Source organism: Protopterus annectens, chromosome 2.part0, assembly GCF_019279795.1.
Source record: "Protopterus annectens isolate FY-2018-M chromosome 2.part0, PAN1.0, whole genome shotgun sequence".
In the NCBI taxonomy this organism is placed as follows: Eukaryota; Metazoa; Chordata; order Ceratodontiformes; family Protopteridae; genus Protopterus; species Protopterus annectens.
This window is the reverse complement of record NC_056728.1, coordinates 1,349,223,803-1,349,243,105: the sequence shown is the minus strand read 5'-3', so window position 1 is coordinate 1,349,243,105 and position 19,303 is coordinate 1,349,223,803. Positions and strand designations below refer to the sequence as shown.

Genomic DNA, 19,303 nt, shown 5'->3' with positions numbered 1-19,303 from the left:
GTTTGTTTTTTGGTTTGGTGGAAGGTTTGGCATTCCTCTCTTTTTTGGTAGAGTGTGGAAGTGAAACCTGTAGCCTTTGTCTATTGTCTGTAAAATCCATTTGTCTCCTGTAATGTAATGCCAGTTTACAGAAAATAAGGCTAGCTTTCCGCCTAAGGGTGCTTCCAATTGTTCCCTGGTAGGCGGTATCAGAGCCAAGTCATTGTGTCTGTCCTGTTGAAGTGGTAGTAGCTGGATCTGTGGCAGTATTTCTCTGGTTGTTAGGCTGCCACCGACGTCCCCTGTAGGCCCCTTTGGATTGACCTCTGCCTCTTGGGCGCCTATTTCGGCCTCTCTGTGCTCTGGAGGTGTCTGGAAAGGACCAAGTCTTCGAAGGCCAATTTCTACTAAACCTCGGAGGTTGGACCTGTAAGAAATCCTTGACTGTTTGAACAGATTTTGCTTTTTCTTCCACCTTCTTTAGCACTTGCTGTGCAGGGGAGCCAAACAAACTTTGTTTCTCCATGGGAGCATCTAGGAGCCTTGACTTGACATGGTCTGGTAAGGTTTGCTCTTAACCATGCATGCCTTCTGATCACGGTTCCAGTCATAGCTGACCTAAAGGAAGCCTCCAGTGCATCATAGCCGCATTTTAAAGAATGATTACTGACCTGCTGAGTGTTATGTACCAAATCCTGAAGGGACTTGCGGTCTATAGGTTCAGGAAAGGACAGTTTTTTATTTAGCTGGTCTAACAAAAATTCCTGATACTGGATCATGTGGAATTGGCAGTTTAAGGCCCTAGCCGAAAGAGTAGCAGAAGTATAAACTTTTTTACCCCATCTCTCTAATGCTCTAGATTCTCTTTCAGAGGGGGTTTTTGGCAGAGGCAGCTGCTACAGCTTTGGGGCCCTGAGAAATGGTTTCAGGATCAGCAATAGGAGCCTTATACAAATGAAGGTCTGTGTCCGGGACCCTGTAATATCTGTCAGGTTTGGCAGGGGCCAGGGGAAGAGAGTCAGGAGCAGTACAGGCATCATTAAATGCATCATCCACAACTGTTAGTACTGGAAGAATGGCTAAAGGCCTATGCTGTGGTAAATGTAAAAAGGTCCTAAGCCTTTTCCTTGAATCTGAGAAATCCTGGCCCTGCCATTGAAAATGCTCTCATAGCATGTAAGGTTTCCCCAAAGGAAAATTCCTCAGGAGGAGAGGCAGAAGGAATGAAGTCTTCTGCATCAGAATCCTCATATGGAGAATAAGGGCCTTCTGGAGGATTTGAATTTTCTGACTCATCCGAGTAGTCAGTCGAAACTGGATCTGGGGGCTCTGCTCTAGGCCTTTTCTCTGGAGGGGGTTGAGAGGCCCTGTCTGGGTGAGGTTGGGATCCCCTGATCAAGGAAATGAGATCCTCAGCCAGGCTAAGCATTTGGGAACTAGAAGTAGGCCTGTGTGGGGTTTTAGCAGGCAAAGCCTTAGAAGATTTAGCTGCTTTAGCCCTAGAAAAAGCCTTGGACATAGATGCAGGGGGCCTAGCAGCTCCACGTGCAGGGGTAGATATGTCTAAAGGAATAGTATCTGATAAATCCTGGGAGCCTGCTACAGCAGGAGAAATTTCGGTAGCAGATTCAGCCACGTGAGAGGCCTCGGCTGTCAGAGGAATGCTTTCGGTCGAAGGAAGAACCGAGGACTCTTTCAGCCGAAACAGACACTCGCGGTAGGCTTAACCGTGGTTTCGGCCGAAACCACGGACCGCGAGTGTCGGTCCTTTTCCTTACGCTTTTTAGCTAATTGCGAAGTCGGAGTCTCAGACGGCATTTTGTAAGCAAAAGCGGGACCAAAAAACTTCTCCGCAAACTCCGACCGACGCCTAAGTGTCAGTCGGTTGAAGGAAGCACAGGCTAGACAAGCTGATACGTCGTGGTCTGGGCCTAAGCAAGGAAGGCAGTAAGAGTGAAAATCCTTATGAGGTACTTGTTTCCCACAAGTTAAACAATTATTTACTTTTTCTGACATCGGCTGAGGCAAGAAAGAGTCTCCAACGGGGTACTTAGCTTTTTAGGAGTCTTCGGTAGTAGAAATCTCTGGATCTGACCGACCGGCACTTGCAAACAGATTCTGCTTCGGGCACCGCGCGGCAAGAAAGACTGGGGAAAATGCCGTCGGCTGATGCCTTTATACCCAATTCACAGCAGCTATGACGTCAGGTGAAGTGCGACATCAGCCGAGGCCAGACCCAGACTTTGGAATCCGGCCGACCGAAGGGCTGCCTGAGGCAGGACAACCCATATGTTAGGACTGCAGATGCATCCTTGAAGGACATCACTTGGTTAACCCTAACACACACCAACTGCAAAAAACTCTTGCCAAAAAACTCTCAAGTAACGTACAATACCCAGAGCTCGGAGATCATGACGCAAGTGGAAGAGAGATCTGAGAAAAGGAAGGTGATTGTGTATTATGGGTACAGGGAGGAGTTTGGAGCAGACATGTGAAATTGCCAGCTCTGATCCAAGTCAGATCCAAAACCCACAGGTTGAAGACCAAATTAAGTCAACTACTTCAGATGTACTTTTATCAGCTTTGTAGGTCCAGATGGTTTTAGAAGCAATCCTAGGTCTTGTAGTCACAGGTGTCCAACCAAGGGACAAAAGTTCTGGTTGAAGTTATAGTGAGGATACCATACATGTATGTGTGGGGAGCGGAGACTGGTCAATTTGGTAAAACAGCAGAAAAGTGGATTTCAGGTCAAGAAATATGCTGACAGTCCACAACAGCACAAATTCCTGCTCCTAACAATACACAAAAAAATCAAAATGGATTTTAGTTTACACAAACATTCACATGTTAAAATCCCTTGACAAGCAATGAATCAAATGCTACCTAGCTAAAAAAGTTCACAGAAAGCAAGTTTCCCTCAAATATTTCTGGGGAAAACATTCCACAAAAGTTCAGAAAATCTGTGTGGAATGCCTTCCCTACAATGAATTTCTGCCCAGCCTTGAATTGCTAGCAGATTCTCAGTTCCAAAAAGCCCCACTCCTGTGGCGAGAAAGCTATCTTTTGTTGCTCTGCCTACAGCAAATGCATGTTTCTCTTGTTCGGATGAAGTGGCAGGCAAAGAAAATTCAGATCTCCCCAGGACAGACATATCCAAATTGACAATGCTTGAGGTTTTGCAAGATTAGGTTTTAATGTACTTACGAAGCAACAAACATAGCAGCAGTCCCAACCAGCTGGAGCTTTCCTCGGAGTACAGACATTGATGACAGGAACCTGTCTATGTAGTTGACAGACAGATATAAAGTCTCTGTGGAAAGTTTGTACTCTTCGCCAACCTCTACTAGCCAGTCAACAAGAATAGCTCTCATGCTGTTTGTTATATCTTGCTGTTTCTTCATATAGCCTGCCTTAGGCTTGCACTTCACCTGTAAAGAATAAATGCTTTATTTCATCACTACGCACCATACAGCCTCAAGCATGACAGTACCATTTCATAGTCAAATTGAGAAAAAAAGCTCACACCCTAAACTGTGATTTTTTTTGCTTAATTGGAGATCGGCTGCTACTCCGATTATAAATACCAAGTTATTCCTGCTCCAGTGTAGGACAATACTTGTGGTCATAGTTAATTTATATGCCTTTACAGTTTAACCTGCTATAGGACATTACAGCAGAACATCTGTTTGTTGCATTCATTTGTAAACATGGAATGCACTCCCCAGCATCACCAAGGTAGAAATCCCTGCATACATGCACACTTTCTGATAGGCAAGCTGGGAAAATCCTGCTGCCCCTTTCTATCCTCCCTTCAGTCAGCTTCTTAAGTATTGAACTTGCCAGTTGAACAGAGGCAGTCTGGTTGCAATCCAGCCTTTCTCCTGCACAAGAGCCCAGCAGCTCCTGTTTTCAGTATTCATTTTGCAAACTGTAATGCAAGTCTAACAGTAGTTTTTTTTTTTTTTTAAACTACTTTAAACTGTAAACATTTTAATAGATATTCTATGCACTTAGTTCTGAAGCAATTTAAATTTCTTATACCCCCAAATGGCTGTCATAGGGGCTGCCTGTCATTAACTTGGTCTTACAATTTGGTTGATATGGCATAGTTCAAAGAAATGTCTCCTCCTGCCCAAGTCACTTAGATGGGCAGAGAAACATGCCCTGTGCATTGAATTCTAATCTGTACTTACAATAAGCTGGTTAAAGCCATATGGTCCCCATTTATGTAGTTTAATACTGAAGAGTAGACTGTTCAGCTATGTAGTCCTTAAGTTTGACCTCCCTGCAAATCAGAAACTTGCTAGATAAACAGCTACCTGCATTTAATGTGTTTTTGTAGGACTACAATATTTCAAAGGAAAACAATGACAGCATTTCAACATATTCAGTTTGTGTTTACCAAGGTAGTGCACTGATCAATAATGACCAATTTCAGGCTCAACCAGGGAGAAACAAATACAGAAATGCAAGCAGAATAGTTCAGACTGATTACATAGAAAAACAGCACACATTCCAGTGAACAAGCACACAATGTACTATCAGAGTATATAGAAACTTGGCAGCAGCAGAATCTGCACACTCAGTTTAATAAAATCCACACAATGAATAAACTTAAGCACTTTGTCTGCCGAATAGCATACTACTTCAGAAATAATCAATACACGATATAAATCATTTAGTCACTAGAACCAAAAAAAACGCGGGATAATTAAATCATTAACTATTTAAAGATACATAACCATGTAGGCAAAACTGAGCGTAAGCTCAGAGATAGGATGCATGAACACCTGTACGCGATAAGCCGTAACAAGCTTGATAATGCCCGGGCTAAGCATATTCACTTAAACACGAACCATAAGTTTAAATTCTTGGCTATTGACAAGGTTAAGTACAATATTAGAGGGGGTCCTTTTACTCAAACTGGAAGAGTTAGAACTAAAATGGCAAATTAAATTGGATGCAAGTAATGTCCCTGGTTTAAATGAGAAAAATTCCATTAGTAGTATTCTTAAACTGAAGAGTTTACAGAGGTAAAATGCCTGTATTAAGGTCTTGTTATAAGTATAAATAGTTATGTTCCTATTTTTAAAAAAGTGATTAGTATTTTTTATTTATGGTTTCAGATTTTGACTTAGTGTAATTATTATTCACTCAACTGGTTTTTATGGTTATGGATCTTTAAATAGTTAATGATTTAATTATCCTGTGTTTTTTGGTTCTAGTGACTATTTAAATGATTTATATTGTGTACTGATTTCTGAAGTTGCTAAAAATTCAAAACACAAAAAACAAACTGGTGAAAAAACCACCCTTGCAGGTCCAGCGCCTTTAAACTCCTGGATTCAGATAGATGTGTACAAAGTTCTTTATAATCCACAGGTTATGTTGTAAACAAGAACACCAATAAACGAAAAAACCCAAATCGAAATTTTGTATTATATATTTCTGAAGTTTGCTATTCGGCAGACGAAAAGCGCTTAAAAGTTTATTCAGTGGGTGGATTTTATTAAACTGAGTGTGTGGATTCTGCTGTTGGGACTTGTCAGAGTATGTTTTGTTTTTCGGCTTTTTCCTGGTAAGGGGTCACCACAGCGGAACTCCGGTCTGCTGATTGGCAGTAGATTTTTACAAAATGCCAAGGTGCCAACTCAATGCCCAACCTTCAACTATAACGTACAATATATACATTAGTTTCTAAACTAGGTCTATTTTCAATGAATCTTGGAGGAGAGAGGCTCTGAAAGGATAAGTTGGTGTTATGTCCTGTGCTGAAGCAGAAGCATTTGACTTTGAAGTACTTTGAATTGCATTTTGAATTTGAAGTCGATTTCCTTATTGTCGATGGGGAGAGCTTGCCAAAGGAGTAGAAGAGACAGCATGTGCAGTGCTGTGGAGTTTGGCTCTAGAGATAGAGCCATTAGCTTTTGAGTAGTGTCTCGGGAGGTTTGATATTTTCTTCATGAAGTCTAGCTGCAAAGGGAGTAGGTGTGCAGCTGGAATAGTTTGTAGCGTTGGGATCCTAAACGTGGGTTAGATCTTTGTCTTATGAGTAACCATTTGGCTTTTCTAGAGTGACAGATGCTCACAGGAAAGTGAGTTTGTAATGAAATAAGCAAATGCTGCTAGAGAGCCTAGAGCATGCCAATATTTTCTCTTATATGTAGTAGCAAGTATTTGGAGCTCATGTTCAAGATAAGAACTTTGGCAATGGCTGTTCTGGCAAGATGGGACAGAAAAGTGATTGTGTGAAGAGAATATGGTACATGTAGGAGCAACAGCACACTGCAGGCACAGCTATTATCAAAGCTCTCCATAGACAGTGACATCACAGTTGCACAGAACATTAGGAGAGCCCACCTCTTAGGGAAACCATTTCAGTCTTTCTCCAGCATATTCACATCATACAAGTTAGCAAAGGCTCCCATCATATCTGCATGAAGCTGTTGCTGTTTTAACTGCTGCCACTGCCATGTGTAGGATCATAGATGTGTAATACCTTAAACTGGTGAACATTGATAGCACAAACAAATATTTAAGACTTAATTATTCCAAGTTTAGAAAGATGAGGCTCTGCAATTAGCAGGTTAAGGCAGAAGATGAGAACAGTGACGTACAATCAACATACAGAAATAGATGGCATTCATGTGGAAATTTGGAAGCTAGCAGTGAAATGAGAAAATCTGAAAGGTTTTGTTTAACATTTTAAAAAGCCTAGACCCACCTTCATAGAGGCCCAAATTTAATTTTAAACCATGACTAGTGTTTATGTCTAACAGTTGACAAAGGTGTTGCCAAAACTGAAGGATTAATGTGCTTTTGTGGAGGGGGTAAACATTTAACAGAACGATGATCCAGAGAAAAGCAGAAGAAAATACCACTATTGGTGGGTGGTAACAGAGAAAGGTGGGATTTTATGAGGTGGAAATGTAAGCATTAGCATTCCCCGATACAATAAGATTAATAAGGATATTAAGAATTGGAGATAATAATTAAAGGGGGAAGGTTTCTCTGATAAGTTGCGTCTGAACACAGGAACCAGGCAGGGGTGTCCTGTTTCCCTTTACTTGCTATACATTTAGAACCATTGGCAAAGAAAATATAGGACTCCACATTCAAGGACTTAATTGGTATAGGTTCATAGGTTGTTGGTATAGGTTCATAGGTTGGTACTGGGCTATCTGCCCAAAGGCATATATTAGCCCAGCCACATTGTGTGGTATTCACCACCCCTTTAGTAGTTCCCTAGACCCTTGTACTAGCAGCTAGTACCCTTGGCCTCTATCTAGAAGTGCTGTCGGTGTGATCCCCAGTGTGAACTTTGTTACCCATCCACTCAAGGTTCCTCTTGAGGAATAGTGAGGGGCTCTGTCTTATCGGGACCCTGTTCCATAGTAAGGGAAGTCTCTGCGAAGGGAATCTATCCCTCCAGCATGTTCTATTCATTGTTGTGTTGAGGTTTATACCCCTAGAGCGTGTAGCTAGAGTAGATTTGGTTTTGCTAAGATAGAGCATGTTCAACAATTCTGGGTTGGACATGGCTCTGTACGTTAGACAGAGATCGCCTCTGAGAAAGCGGTATGCAACAGAGAACAGTCTTAGCTTTTTCAATCATGCTGCATAGGGCAACTGTTTGAGGCCAGTAATCCTCTTGGTTAGGTACCTTTGTGGTCTCTCCAGCTGCTGGAGAGGTCTAGCCAGGTACATTCCAATTGGTGCATTGTACTCAATAATGGGTCTGATGAGGGAAGAGTAGAGGGGGCACCATTACATCCTTAGATCTTGATGCGAACCCTTTCATGATCAGATGGGTCACAGAAGGATTTTCTAACCACTTTGGCAACATGGTTATCAAAGGAAAGCCGACCATCTACTTGGGTCCCTAGATCCCTTATTTTTTCAGATTTCAGGGGATTACCTCCTATGTTGTAGTTTGCGGGTACTCTGTTTCTTCGAAAGGGGATTACTACGTATTTTTTTGCATTTAGCTTGACATCATTCATCAGTCTCATTTAGGCCCTTCTGGAGGATCTCCATGTCGGCCAGAGACTATTATAGCACCCAGTTTGCAGTCGTCCACAAACAGTCAGCCACAGCCCTTCCGTGCTTGCCTGTACTTCTGAGAAGTATATGCCAAACAGGAGGGGTGCCAAGACAGAGCCTTGAGGCACACCACTCGTTACTGGTCTGGATTCGGACATAGATCCCACTACTCTTACTTTATGGGATCTGTCAGAGCCAGTTTGCGATCCATCTTGTGACGTAAGGGTTTATGCCCAGGCTGGTGAGCTTATCAATACCCGAATGGGGAATGGTGTCAAATGCTTTAGCAAGGTCAAGGTAAGCAGTGTGTACATCCTTTCCCTTATCTATAGCCTGAGTGACTGTCTCAAAGAAATCCACCAGGTTCAGGAGGCATGATCGGCCCTTGAAGCCTAACTGTGTGGGGTCCAGCGACTGGAGGTTCCCAATCTCTCCATTTATGAGTTCCATAATGATTCGCTCCATAGCCTTACAGATCAGACTGGTCAGGCTTATTGGTCGGTAGTTCCCAGGGTCAGTTGTGGCCCCACCCTTGTGTAGCAGGACCACCATTGCCGTGCACCATTCTATGGGCACATATCCCGTGGAGAGGCTGAGACTGAACAGGGTATTAAGATGCGGGGTTAATTCCTTTTGGAGCTCGCGTATGACAGCCTGGGACACCATCTGGTCCCATGGAGGCAGTGTTTTTAGCTTTAGATAGAGCCTTGTTAACCAACGTATCCATAATAATTGGACTTACACAATCTCCTAGAATGGTAATAGGCCCTGTAGGTGGTGGTGGTGATGGTGGTGGGAATTTGCACTGAACCTGTCAGCCAAGATGTTGGCAATGTCAGAAGGGTCAGTTTATTTTGTTCCATTTTGTACTAGCTCAGAAAAGACCTGAGCGTTGCCATTTAGGTTTTTGACGTAGCCATAGAAGGCCTTATGGTTATCCTTGGCAACTTTCTTTTCAAAATTAGCTTTAGTTGACTTAATGAGGGCCCTCAATTTCTTACAAATGCTGATCAGGGATGATTTTTCTACTTGAGATTTGGCCTTTTTTGTATAAGTCTCCTCCTTTTATTGTAAAGTTTGCTTATGGCCAGGGTCCACCAGACTGGTTTCTTCTTGCTTGAGGAAGGAGTTTTGGTTTTATTTGGGATAGCACGGTCCATGCAATCCTGAAGATGCATATAGAGTGCCTTGGTGTAGGATTCTGCATCCTGGATATCATTATCCTTCTGCAAGGGAATAGTGAAGCTTTCCACTTCTGATGCAAGTAGTTTGAAGTTTGCTTTGGAAAGGTTTTTGACTATGGTTTGTATTGTAATAAAGTTGCATTACTGTTCCTTATAAGGATTTCCTTCACTTTAGGAGAGTTTTACAGCACTTCACTTACCTCTGCAACAGTGTTAGGATGCAAAAAGTGGGTGGTGACAAACAGCAAATGTTAAAGAATCAGTACTATCTAGGCTAGGTCATGCAGACTGGATAACTTCCTAGCTGCAACAATGTGACAGAAAAATGGTAAGGCCTTTATAATCTGTGGCAGGAAAAGCAGTATATTAAGTCTCATTGGCATTGAAAATCCGATTAAGAAACTCTGTAGGCTGGAACCATTTAAGGTGCCAAACTCAAGTGCATAGGCAGATTATGCCCTGAATGCTGTATCTTTTAGGCTAATCCTATAGCATCAACTCACTAGGAAGATAAAGGCAAGTCAGCTCTTCAAAATTGCTTTCAGTAAAGTTAGTTTAAAAAAAAGCACACATTAAAACAAAGTAATTTCTTCTAATAAAGTAATTCTTATTAATGATATCCAGCAAACATGTTCATCTACGCAAGTAGAGGGGATCTTGGCCTGGACTTCCCAGTGGTTTATTGTGCTGAAGTGTGCTCTAAAAGCAGTTCAGCTCTATAAACTAGCATTACTATTCATAGTGCTGATGCTTCAGAAAGTACTTTGCAGAAGTGGGAATCAGCCATGTCCAAGACCAAGCCCCCAAGCCATTAGAACTACTTGAAACTCCAAATTTCAGGGCTGCAACAGTTCCCACCTATCCCTTAATACACACCAGACTCATTTCCAGATGGAAAGCAACCTTGTAGTGGGTAAACAAGCAAGAAATCCACAACACACCCCAAAATGAAGGATGGTGATCCATCCAGTTATCTAAGCATAGTTGTGTAGGGGCATAGGGTTTCGTTAAGGCAAATACGTAACACTGCCATTTGTGAGTGGATCTATCCTCAAGCTGTAGGACAGCTTCTCTTAAACAGGTGGTCCTAGGAAAGTAAACCCCATTGTGCCTACAAAGGTGGTTCTAGACCAGTTACCCAAACCCAGTTTATAATTGCTGGGAAAGGTGCTCAGAGTAGCTTGTGTCTACAGATATTCCTGAATGAGGGGAGATGAAGCAGCCGCAGCCCAAGGTGGACACAGGAACAGTTTCAGGAAAGAAATCTGAAGCAGACAGGGACATGCACCTACAAAATATCCTTAGAAACCTCACCCAAAAATCTAGGATTAAAAGGGTAGGGCTACAAATGCTTTGGGATTTGTCCATCCAAAAACGACTAATGCACAAAGATGCTCCTTTAGGGTGGTATACTGAAGAGTACAGGGAAATGAATAGCCTGATATACTGAAGAGTACAGGGAAATGAATAGCCTGATTAAAGACAACACAAGTTAGTTTGTATAATCAAAAGGTCAGTACAATAAAAATGGAAAGCCATGCAAGAAGGTTTTTAGAGAGCATTATGCTCAGACTGCCCTGGAAAATGATCAGGGATACACAGATAAATTTACTCTGCCTAAACAACCAGCTCAAAAATTCATGTCTGCAATACCGCTCACCGTGGGGTACCATTTACCTTAGATGAAGTCTTCATAAGAAGGGAAATGAAGCATCCAATGAATCCAACCACCACAGCAGGTGTTTGCACATTCCACTCAAGTGCAGCTTGGGCTACATTACATCTACATCCTGTGACCTGCTGATTCTGCAAGGTCCACTGAAGTGATATATGGATCAGTGGAAGTGGCAGACAAGGCTTAGGACCTTGAGATACTGAAAAACCATGGACAAAGTTATACTCTGGACAACACCCCCCCCCCCCCCCCCACATTGCCAATGTGCAGCATGGCTGTGTAGGCCAGTAGGTCTACAAATACTAGCTGAGCCACTGTTCAAAATTTTATATAATGCTCAGGCACTAACACTAGGGACTCCATGAAACACTGAGAAATCAACTAGGAGCCAGTTGTCCAGAGACATCATCATGGCTCCTTGTAGATTTAGAGCTATTATGGACTAAAATGTCTACAGAGCACATCCCATCTCCTTTAGTTAACAGGACTGAAGCAACCACAGAAAAAAACACCTTTCTGCACAAAGGTGTTTAGACCATGTTTACAATGGGCCTAATGTCTCTGGCCTTTGTAGCACCAAAACCCTGGGGTGAACTCTGCTCTCTGGTCCAAATGGATGGCTTTCTTGCAAGACACAAGGCAGGATATCCAACACTGGAGACTGCTAGGGTGCACAAAGCAACTTGGTAACTCCTGGTATTGCCCACCTCAAGTCATAGTGGAGGCAAACCAGGCTGACCTGTAGTGACAGGCAAGGTCAGCTGCTTCCAAGGAGAACAGTTAAGCAAGTCCTCAGGGCAAAGGCGGAATCAGGGAGTTTGTAGTCATAAGGTGATCAAAAACCTAAACAGGTCTGCTACAACCAGTCTGAAGGTGCTGAAGAACTGGATCCATTTGCAGCAGCCTTGGCTATTTCATTTGTAATCACTCACGGCAATCTGTCTAAATCTTCCTTTTTTAGCAGACTAATCAACTTCCCTTGTTTCACTTGCCATATTGTACTGAATCTCTGGACCAAAAGCATCAGGACCCAAGGCTAGAGGACTGAAGGATGCCATGCAGTGAAAAGCTTGAGTTTCAGCCATAGCAAATAACTTAAGACTGCACGAAATAGCACTCCAACAGAAACTAGGAAAGAAAATCTCAGCATTGAAGAGGGCAACTAACCAATAAACTCCCAAACCCTGTGGGAGCAAGGAAAAGGAACATGCCAATAGGGTCAGTTTCAAAAATAAAATTAAGCCAGTATTGAAGGGCTTGCTGAACACAGCACGCCTAGCTCCAGTGGAAGAGCAGAGAACCATAGCTAACAGGCGAGCAGCAAGCATTGACATCAAAACTGGTGGAATGGGCTTTAGAGGAATCGGAGCCACAAAATGTGGCCAAGAGAAAAGCTTGATAGACATGTAGAACAGCGTGGCTCAGGAGACAGGAATGGTAGCTGCTCCAGGCCCATCTATTAGTTAATCCAGACAACTGCATTGAATCAATAAAAATCTTCAACCATCCTTCCGTGTTCTAAATTAAAAAAAAAGAATTAAACAAGGGGTGCAACCTAAAGGTGCTGGCTGGTTTATAAACAATCTCATGAATGGACAATTGAGGAGTCCACATTTGATCAGAGAATCAGTGGCACTGAAATTAGAAGTTATGTACTTACCATAACCTTGGTATCTGTTGTCCAAATTCATTGTGCATCACAAATGGGTCTTTGGATCTGTCCTCTGATCCAAGCCAGCCATTTCTAGACATACAATCCAAGCCTCAAACTCCTCACATGATGCTTCATTCCTCAAACCCTCAGTTTGCTGCCCCTTCCTCAAGATGGTGATCTCACAGTTATTTCATCCCTGCTAGGTGACTGGTCTGGAGCTGGATCCAGTATCCAAGGTGGATGTAGGTGGTGAGGCCAGATGAAGGGTAACTAAATGAGGGCAAGGAGAATAACTGAGCTCTAACCGGAATGATTTCTGTAGAAATCTGGGAATGAGAGGTAACTGTAGGTAAGTGTAATGACCACAAGGTCAGCTGTGGACTACATCTGTTTGGACCCCCCCCCCCCCATTGGTGGAATCAGGGCAAAGAACCTGCTGCACTATAGGGGAGAAGCAAATAGGTTGCAACATGGCTGGCCCCATTACAGATTATTCTTTCCACTACTTTGGTATCGAGACTACTTGCAAGACATCAGAACTGACCTGCTTAGTCAGTCCACAATCATACTGGCTTTCCCCAGAATGTCCATTGCTATTACAAAACACTATCAAACTCGTTGCTTTGACAAAGCAAAGAATGCAACCCCCCCCCCATTTGCTAAAGTACCAGATCACAGACATTGGTTTGAACAATAGTTTTAGGGGGGGGGGATTTTTTGAAAGGCCTACAATGCTAGACTGCTCATTTTCATGACATAGATACCCAATCTTGACCTCTTCGGGGGACCACTGCCTTGGACTTCCCCTCCCCCAAGTGGTGCACCCCCCCCCCAACACTAGTTGGGAGGCTGTCACCATGACTGTGGACAGGGGAACAAAAACTGACTTCAGAGAATTAGTTCGAATGAATCCAAAGATACCTTTTGCATGCTTGTGAGATCTTCACTGGGGTGGTTAAAAGATGCTAAAGAATGGACCACTAAACTGAGTGTCCACTAAAGAATTCATGTGAAACCTGGCTAGAGAAACAAAGGTAATAGCAGCTGCCATGAATCCCAAAGCTTGTAAAATTAGTAATGCTGAAAGGGAAATTTTGCATTACTTTCCTGACCTTGGATCTGGGAGTCTGGATTAGAGAAGACAGGCTGTGTCCTGACGAGCACTCATGAACTCCAAACTGTAGGTGTGAGTTGTGATTTGCTGTAATTGACTAATGTCTATATGGAAGTACAACTGGAGTAAGGAGCCCCTTGCCTGCAAGGAGCAGATGGCTGGTTAGGGCAGGTAGGAGTTAGTCTAGGTATGGAAACGCTGAATTCCAATCAGACTGAAATGAGAAGCTACCAGCAGCATGCATTTGAAAAACCTGGGGGCTGTAGTGAGACCAAAGGACAGTGTTCTGAACGGATTACTAGCTCTCAGCCAGAAGAGCAGATAGTGTTCATTTTGATGCAACAGACCTTCAAGAGGTGTACTATTCAAGTACTACATCCTTTTGCAGTAGAGGCAGAATGGACTGAACCATAACCATCCAGAACCTTTAATATTGCATGAACTGGTTTAATTGGCTAAGATTCAGGATAGGTCTCAAGTCTCCTGTCCGACACAGACTCTTATAGATCCCAGATACTCTGAACTGGGAGGACCTTCTGGATGACTTTCTAGCAGCTTTTCTACTGCTGCTGCTTCCCTTTGATTGGGTGGAACAGGGATTTTCCTTCTTGGAGGGGGAATTTTGCAAAATGGTATGATATAACCTAGATATTCTCTGCACCCAGGAATTTTATGGACAGCCAGCCTCTGCTACAGAAACAAATGCCCCCCCCCCCCAATTGCCTCCAGAGGCATCAATCACCTTCCAGCAGCACTGGTAGGACTTGTCTGAGAAGGAATCCCTGGTTCTGCAAGACATATCTGCTGCAGGGGCAATGTCTTCAGTTTTCCCAGAGGCAGGGGGTTGGGGACTCCATATCCTTAGTCTTGTAAAGGACACTGGGATTTACAGAACCACATTCTACCTCCCCCCCATTGATTCCTAGAGAAGGGCCTTTGAAGGAAAGAAAAATGTATGCCTACTGCAGGCAGGGTATTTCCACTTATTTGTATCAGGAGAGCATGTCCATTTTGGGGCCAAACAAGGAAGACCCAAAGGGAGAAATGATGAAGACTTAAAGGGCTCCACAAAATCAGTCACATCCAGGCATGTCTCCTAATGGTCATGTCTGAACCTGCCATCTGTAGGGTACTTTCAGCCGCTTGGGAGACCTCAGTTTGCTGCATTAAAAAAAACTGGAGGATGGTCAGTTGCAAGGAGACCATTTTGGTGGTCAGCAGATATGGAGCCAGAAAGATTTAGAAAGTTTTAGTCATCTTTGTAATTCTATAAAATGTGCCAGGTAATTTCAAGACTGCAGAGCAAAGGTCACTGAAGAGTACATTTACTTACCAAATCTGTCCAAGAGCATGGACTCCCTGTCAGGGGAATGGACAGCTCTGTTACATAAGGTCTTTTGTTGGCTACCGCCACAGCCATGACATCAACCAGGACCTCCTTGCGCCATTGTCCCATGTCCTTGCAGGGAGCTAAAATTTTATCTGCACATTTAGAGAAACTCCACAGTTATCCAGTTCCTTCCATGCCTGGCAAGAAACGAGATATACAAATTAGTCAGCCAAGAGTCCCCCAAACAGTAACCAAGCCAGACCTAAAAGCCTCCAGGTACACAGATTCCTCCTGGGAAGAGGTATCAGAAGAAAAGCCACCTTTCTTCTAGAATGTCTCCAAAAGAAAAAGATCTTCAGGTGGAGACATGGGAACCCCTCCCCTTAATCGAAATCAGCATACAAGAGAAGCAAGGAGAATCTAGAAGTCTCCTTTTACATATCTTCTGAGGGACATGCTCAGTGGGATGGGTCTGGGGAAGTTATCAGAAGAGATGAGGATGTCCTGAGGAGAATGACTGGAGACTATCAAGCTCGTTATCCCAGTGGAATGGATGAACAAGGCTCAGAGCAAAGTATAGAGGTATAGTTGTCTGATCGCGTCTATATTACTACAATGAACGCTTAAATGTTCGAATCTGTAAAGGTCGACCTTTACAGATCAAACATTTAAACGTTTGAAATAGTAAAAACGTAAATAAAACAAATGTAGAAAGGGTTTAGGCAGGGGGGGGCAAGCCCCCCTGCTCCCCCCACTAGTTAAATATACCAGCTCAGATCGCACTTCAGTTAACTACAGTGCAGAAATGGGAAATTTCCCTTTCCCTACACTGTAGCGCACTCTGAGTTGGCATATTGTAGTGGGGTGTGGGGGGTGCAGGGGGGCTTGAACCCCCAGCTTAAACCCTTTAGTTATTTTTTCGTGTTGTGTATATTTTAATTTTTGTAAAAATTCGACCACTTAACTGTTCAATCTCTAAACGTTGACCTTTAGAAATTCGAACATTTAAGCGGTCGTGCATCTAATATAGACCAGTCTGATCAAAGGTGGCAGGATGTCCTCTCCAGTAAAAGGCCTTCTCCACAACCTCGAAGACAGAGTGCCTGGGGGAAAACTGAAGTCAACGGCAAAGAATTCAAACCAGCTCCTTCAACTTCCAGAAGCACTCCACCCAAGGAGTCCGACCATAGCTGTCCAGTAGTGAAGCCCCAAGGGGCAGAAACTGCTCCGATATTCAGAGTCCCCAGGATCCAGTGCTGATGCTTTGGCTTTGAGTCCTCTGGCCCCAAAAAACTGAGGGGGGCCAGATAACTCAAGTTACTGGTGTCCAAGAACAGACGGTCTTGGGATCTGATGACACCTCCAGGGGTCTTTGATCCAAAGGCTCTGAAACAGTGGTTCGGGTCAGAGGCGAGAAAGGGGAAAATTAGACAAAGGTCAGCTCACTGAGCCAGTGCAATCTGAGCTAGAAGTACCTCCAATCTGGACCGGAGCTCCGAAGAATTTTATCCTATGCACTTTAACCTCAGATAAACTTCAGAAAGACAAAAATGGAGGGCAGAGGTCTTGAATGCCTATTTGGGGGGGGGGGTCCCCTCAAAGGGTGAAGTGAGCCGTAAAGTGACCAGATCAGGCAGGAGACATGATCAGATCCAGGGTGCTTTTGTAGTTAGAACCGTGGTGGCTGGATCCATTTTTTATATCTTACTGGCTGCTCCAAAGGAGCCAAAGAGGATGCGTGATTGGTGACCTCTTGCACGATTCTCTTTGGGAACAGAGTCTAGCTTTCCCCTTATCAAATTTCTTTGACCCCAGTTATCAAAGTAGCAGAAGGAAGGCCCTTAAATACCAGTTTGCTCCTGTCAGAGCCCTGGAATTAAACCCAGGGCAAACAGAACAATCTGCATCCAAATATGCAGCTCCCAAACAATACACACATTCCCTGTGAGCATCAGAGTTTGGGATGTTACGATTTTATGCCCATAAGTGATGCATTTAAGAAAAAAAGTACGCTCGTCATCCACTGGCACAACTAAACCAAATCAGAAAGTAAAATAAAGCAGCCTTTTTTTTTTTTTTTTTTTTAATATAAAGAGAAAAAGGAAACTCCTGTAAACAATTGTACTACAAGACTTGCTCCACGAGTAGAGGTTTTAGAATTGAAATTTTAAAGAGTGGCATACCAGCAATTGCACTCATTAGGTAGGTACTAGGCTATCGGCCCAAGGGCACAAGTATGCCTAGCCAACAAGGTTCCCTGGCTTACGCCACCCAAGAAAGTTATTTTCCTGTGCCTCTGTCGAGCAGCCACAGAACTGATCCCTGGGGTGCATTGGTGAAAAGGTTTAGGTACCTAGAGCCTGTAGCTCTGAGGGATTGGGATTTCTTTAGGTGTAGCATGTCCAACAGCTCTGGGTTTGACATAGCTTTATATGTTTGGCAGCGATCACCTCAGAGTAGGCAATATGCTACAGAGTAAAGCTGGAGTTTGAGACAGTGTAGGATATCTGAGGACAGTAATCCCCTTTGGGGTACTTCTGTGGCCTTTCCAGCTGCTGCAGAGGTCTTGTGAGGTGCATTGCAAAAGGGGTGTTGTACTCTATAATGGGTCTGAGTGTTGAGTAGAGGGGAGCAATGTCCTTTGTCCTGGATGAGAACAGTTTTGTGATTAGGTGTGCCATGTAGGAGGGATTTCCTGGCTACTGTGGGGGATGTGATTATCAAAGGAAATACTACTGTCCACCTGGGTCCCAAGGTCTCTTATCACACATTCAGCTTTAAGTAGACTGCCACCTATGTGGTAGTTCAGGGGTACAGAGTTTTTTACCAAAGGGGATGACTATGCACTTTTTTGCATTGAGCTTGGGGCCATGGCTCTGACACCAGGCATCTGTGAGGCCCTTCTGTAGAATGTCCACATCATTTGGGGACTCTAGCTCCTAGTCTGTAGTCAGCTGCAAACTTTGTTAGACAAAGGCCTGCGTTAGTCTGTACTTCAAAGTAGATACCAAACAGGAGAGGTCCCAGGACTGAACCCTGGGGTACTCCACTTGTCACTAGTCTGAAGTACTCCAGAGAAGAAATCTAACCGCAAAGAAACATGAGAAAAACGAACAAGGGAGATAGACGAGAATGGAATTAAGTAGGAGTGAAAATTTGTAGTTAAAACTATTCCACAAGAACTCTCAAAAGGGCTTGAGCAACATGATAGTCTTCTGAAGCTGAATAGCAGAAAATGGGTTCAGAGGTACAGTGGATACAAAAAAGTTTACACCGCAGCTAAAATGCCAGGTTTTTGTGATAAAGAAATGAGACCACAATAATTTCAAAACTTTACACACCTTTAATGTGACCCATAACCTGTACTATTCAATTGAAAAAACAAACAAATCTGTCAGGGGAAAAATATGAAATAAAAAATGTACAATAAGCTGGTTGCATAAGTGTGCGCACCCTTAAATACTTGAAGCACCTTTTGATTTAATTACAGCAGACTTCTTGGGTAGACCATCAGCATGGCACATCTTGACTTAGCAATATTTGCCACTTCCTTGCAAAAGTGCTCCAAATCGGTCAGATTGAGAGGGCATCTCTTGTGCACAGCCGTCTTCAGGTCACCCCACAGATTTTCTACTGGATTTAGGTCTGGGCTCTGGCTGGGCCATTCCAAAACCAATTTTCTTCTGGTGAAGTCATTCATTTGATTAAGATGTATGCTTGAGGTCATTGTTGCGTTGCAAGGAAATCCCTCATCTTCAACTTTCTAACAGACACCTGGAGGTTTTGGGCCAAAAGTGACTGGTATTTGGAACTGTTCATAATTCACTCCACCTTGACTAAAGTCCCAGTCCCAGCTGAAAAGCAACCCCAAAGCATGACACTGCTACCACCATGCTTCACCATGGGGAGTGTTCTTTTGGTGATGCTTAGTGTTTTTGTGCCAAACGTACCTTTTGGAATTGTGGCCAGAGAGTTCAACCTTTGTCTCAGACGATAACACATTTTCCCACATGCTATTTTAGCCAGGCCTGGATGTTAGCCAGGCCTGGATGTTTTTGTGTAAGAAAAGGCTTTCATCTTGCAACCCTACCCCATAGCACAGACCTATGGAGAATATGGGTGATCATCACATGTATAACTAGTACTTACCAGAAATTCCTGCAGCTTCTTCAGTGTTGCTGTAGGTCTCTTGGCATCCTCCCTGACCAGTTTTTATTTTTTTTTTTGGAGGGACATCCAGTTCTTTGTAATGTCGCTGTTGTCCAATATTTTCTCCACTGACTACAGTCTTTCACTGCGTTCCATGCTATATCCAATGCTGTGG

The 19,303-nt window shown here is 43.4% G+C and overlaps 1 protein-coding gene across 1 annotated transcript in view; it reads right to left on the bottom strand.

The window, feature by feature from the left end:
* Positions 1 to 19,303, bottom strand: part of CCNA2 (cyclin A2) — a 1,007,636-nt gene that overhangs the window by 391,723 nt on the left and 596,610 nt on the right. Inside the window, exon 4 of the mRNA XM_044061531.1 lies at positions 3,184 to 3,407. Within this exon, the coding sequence (XP_043917466.1) occupies positions 3,184 to 3,407 (224 nt within the window). The remainder of the gene's footprint in view (positions 1 to 3,183; positions 3,408 to 19,303) is intronic.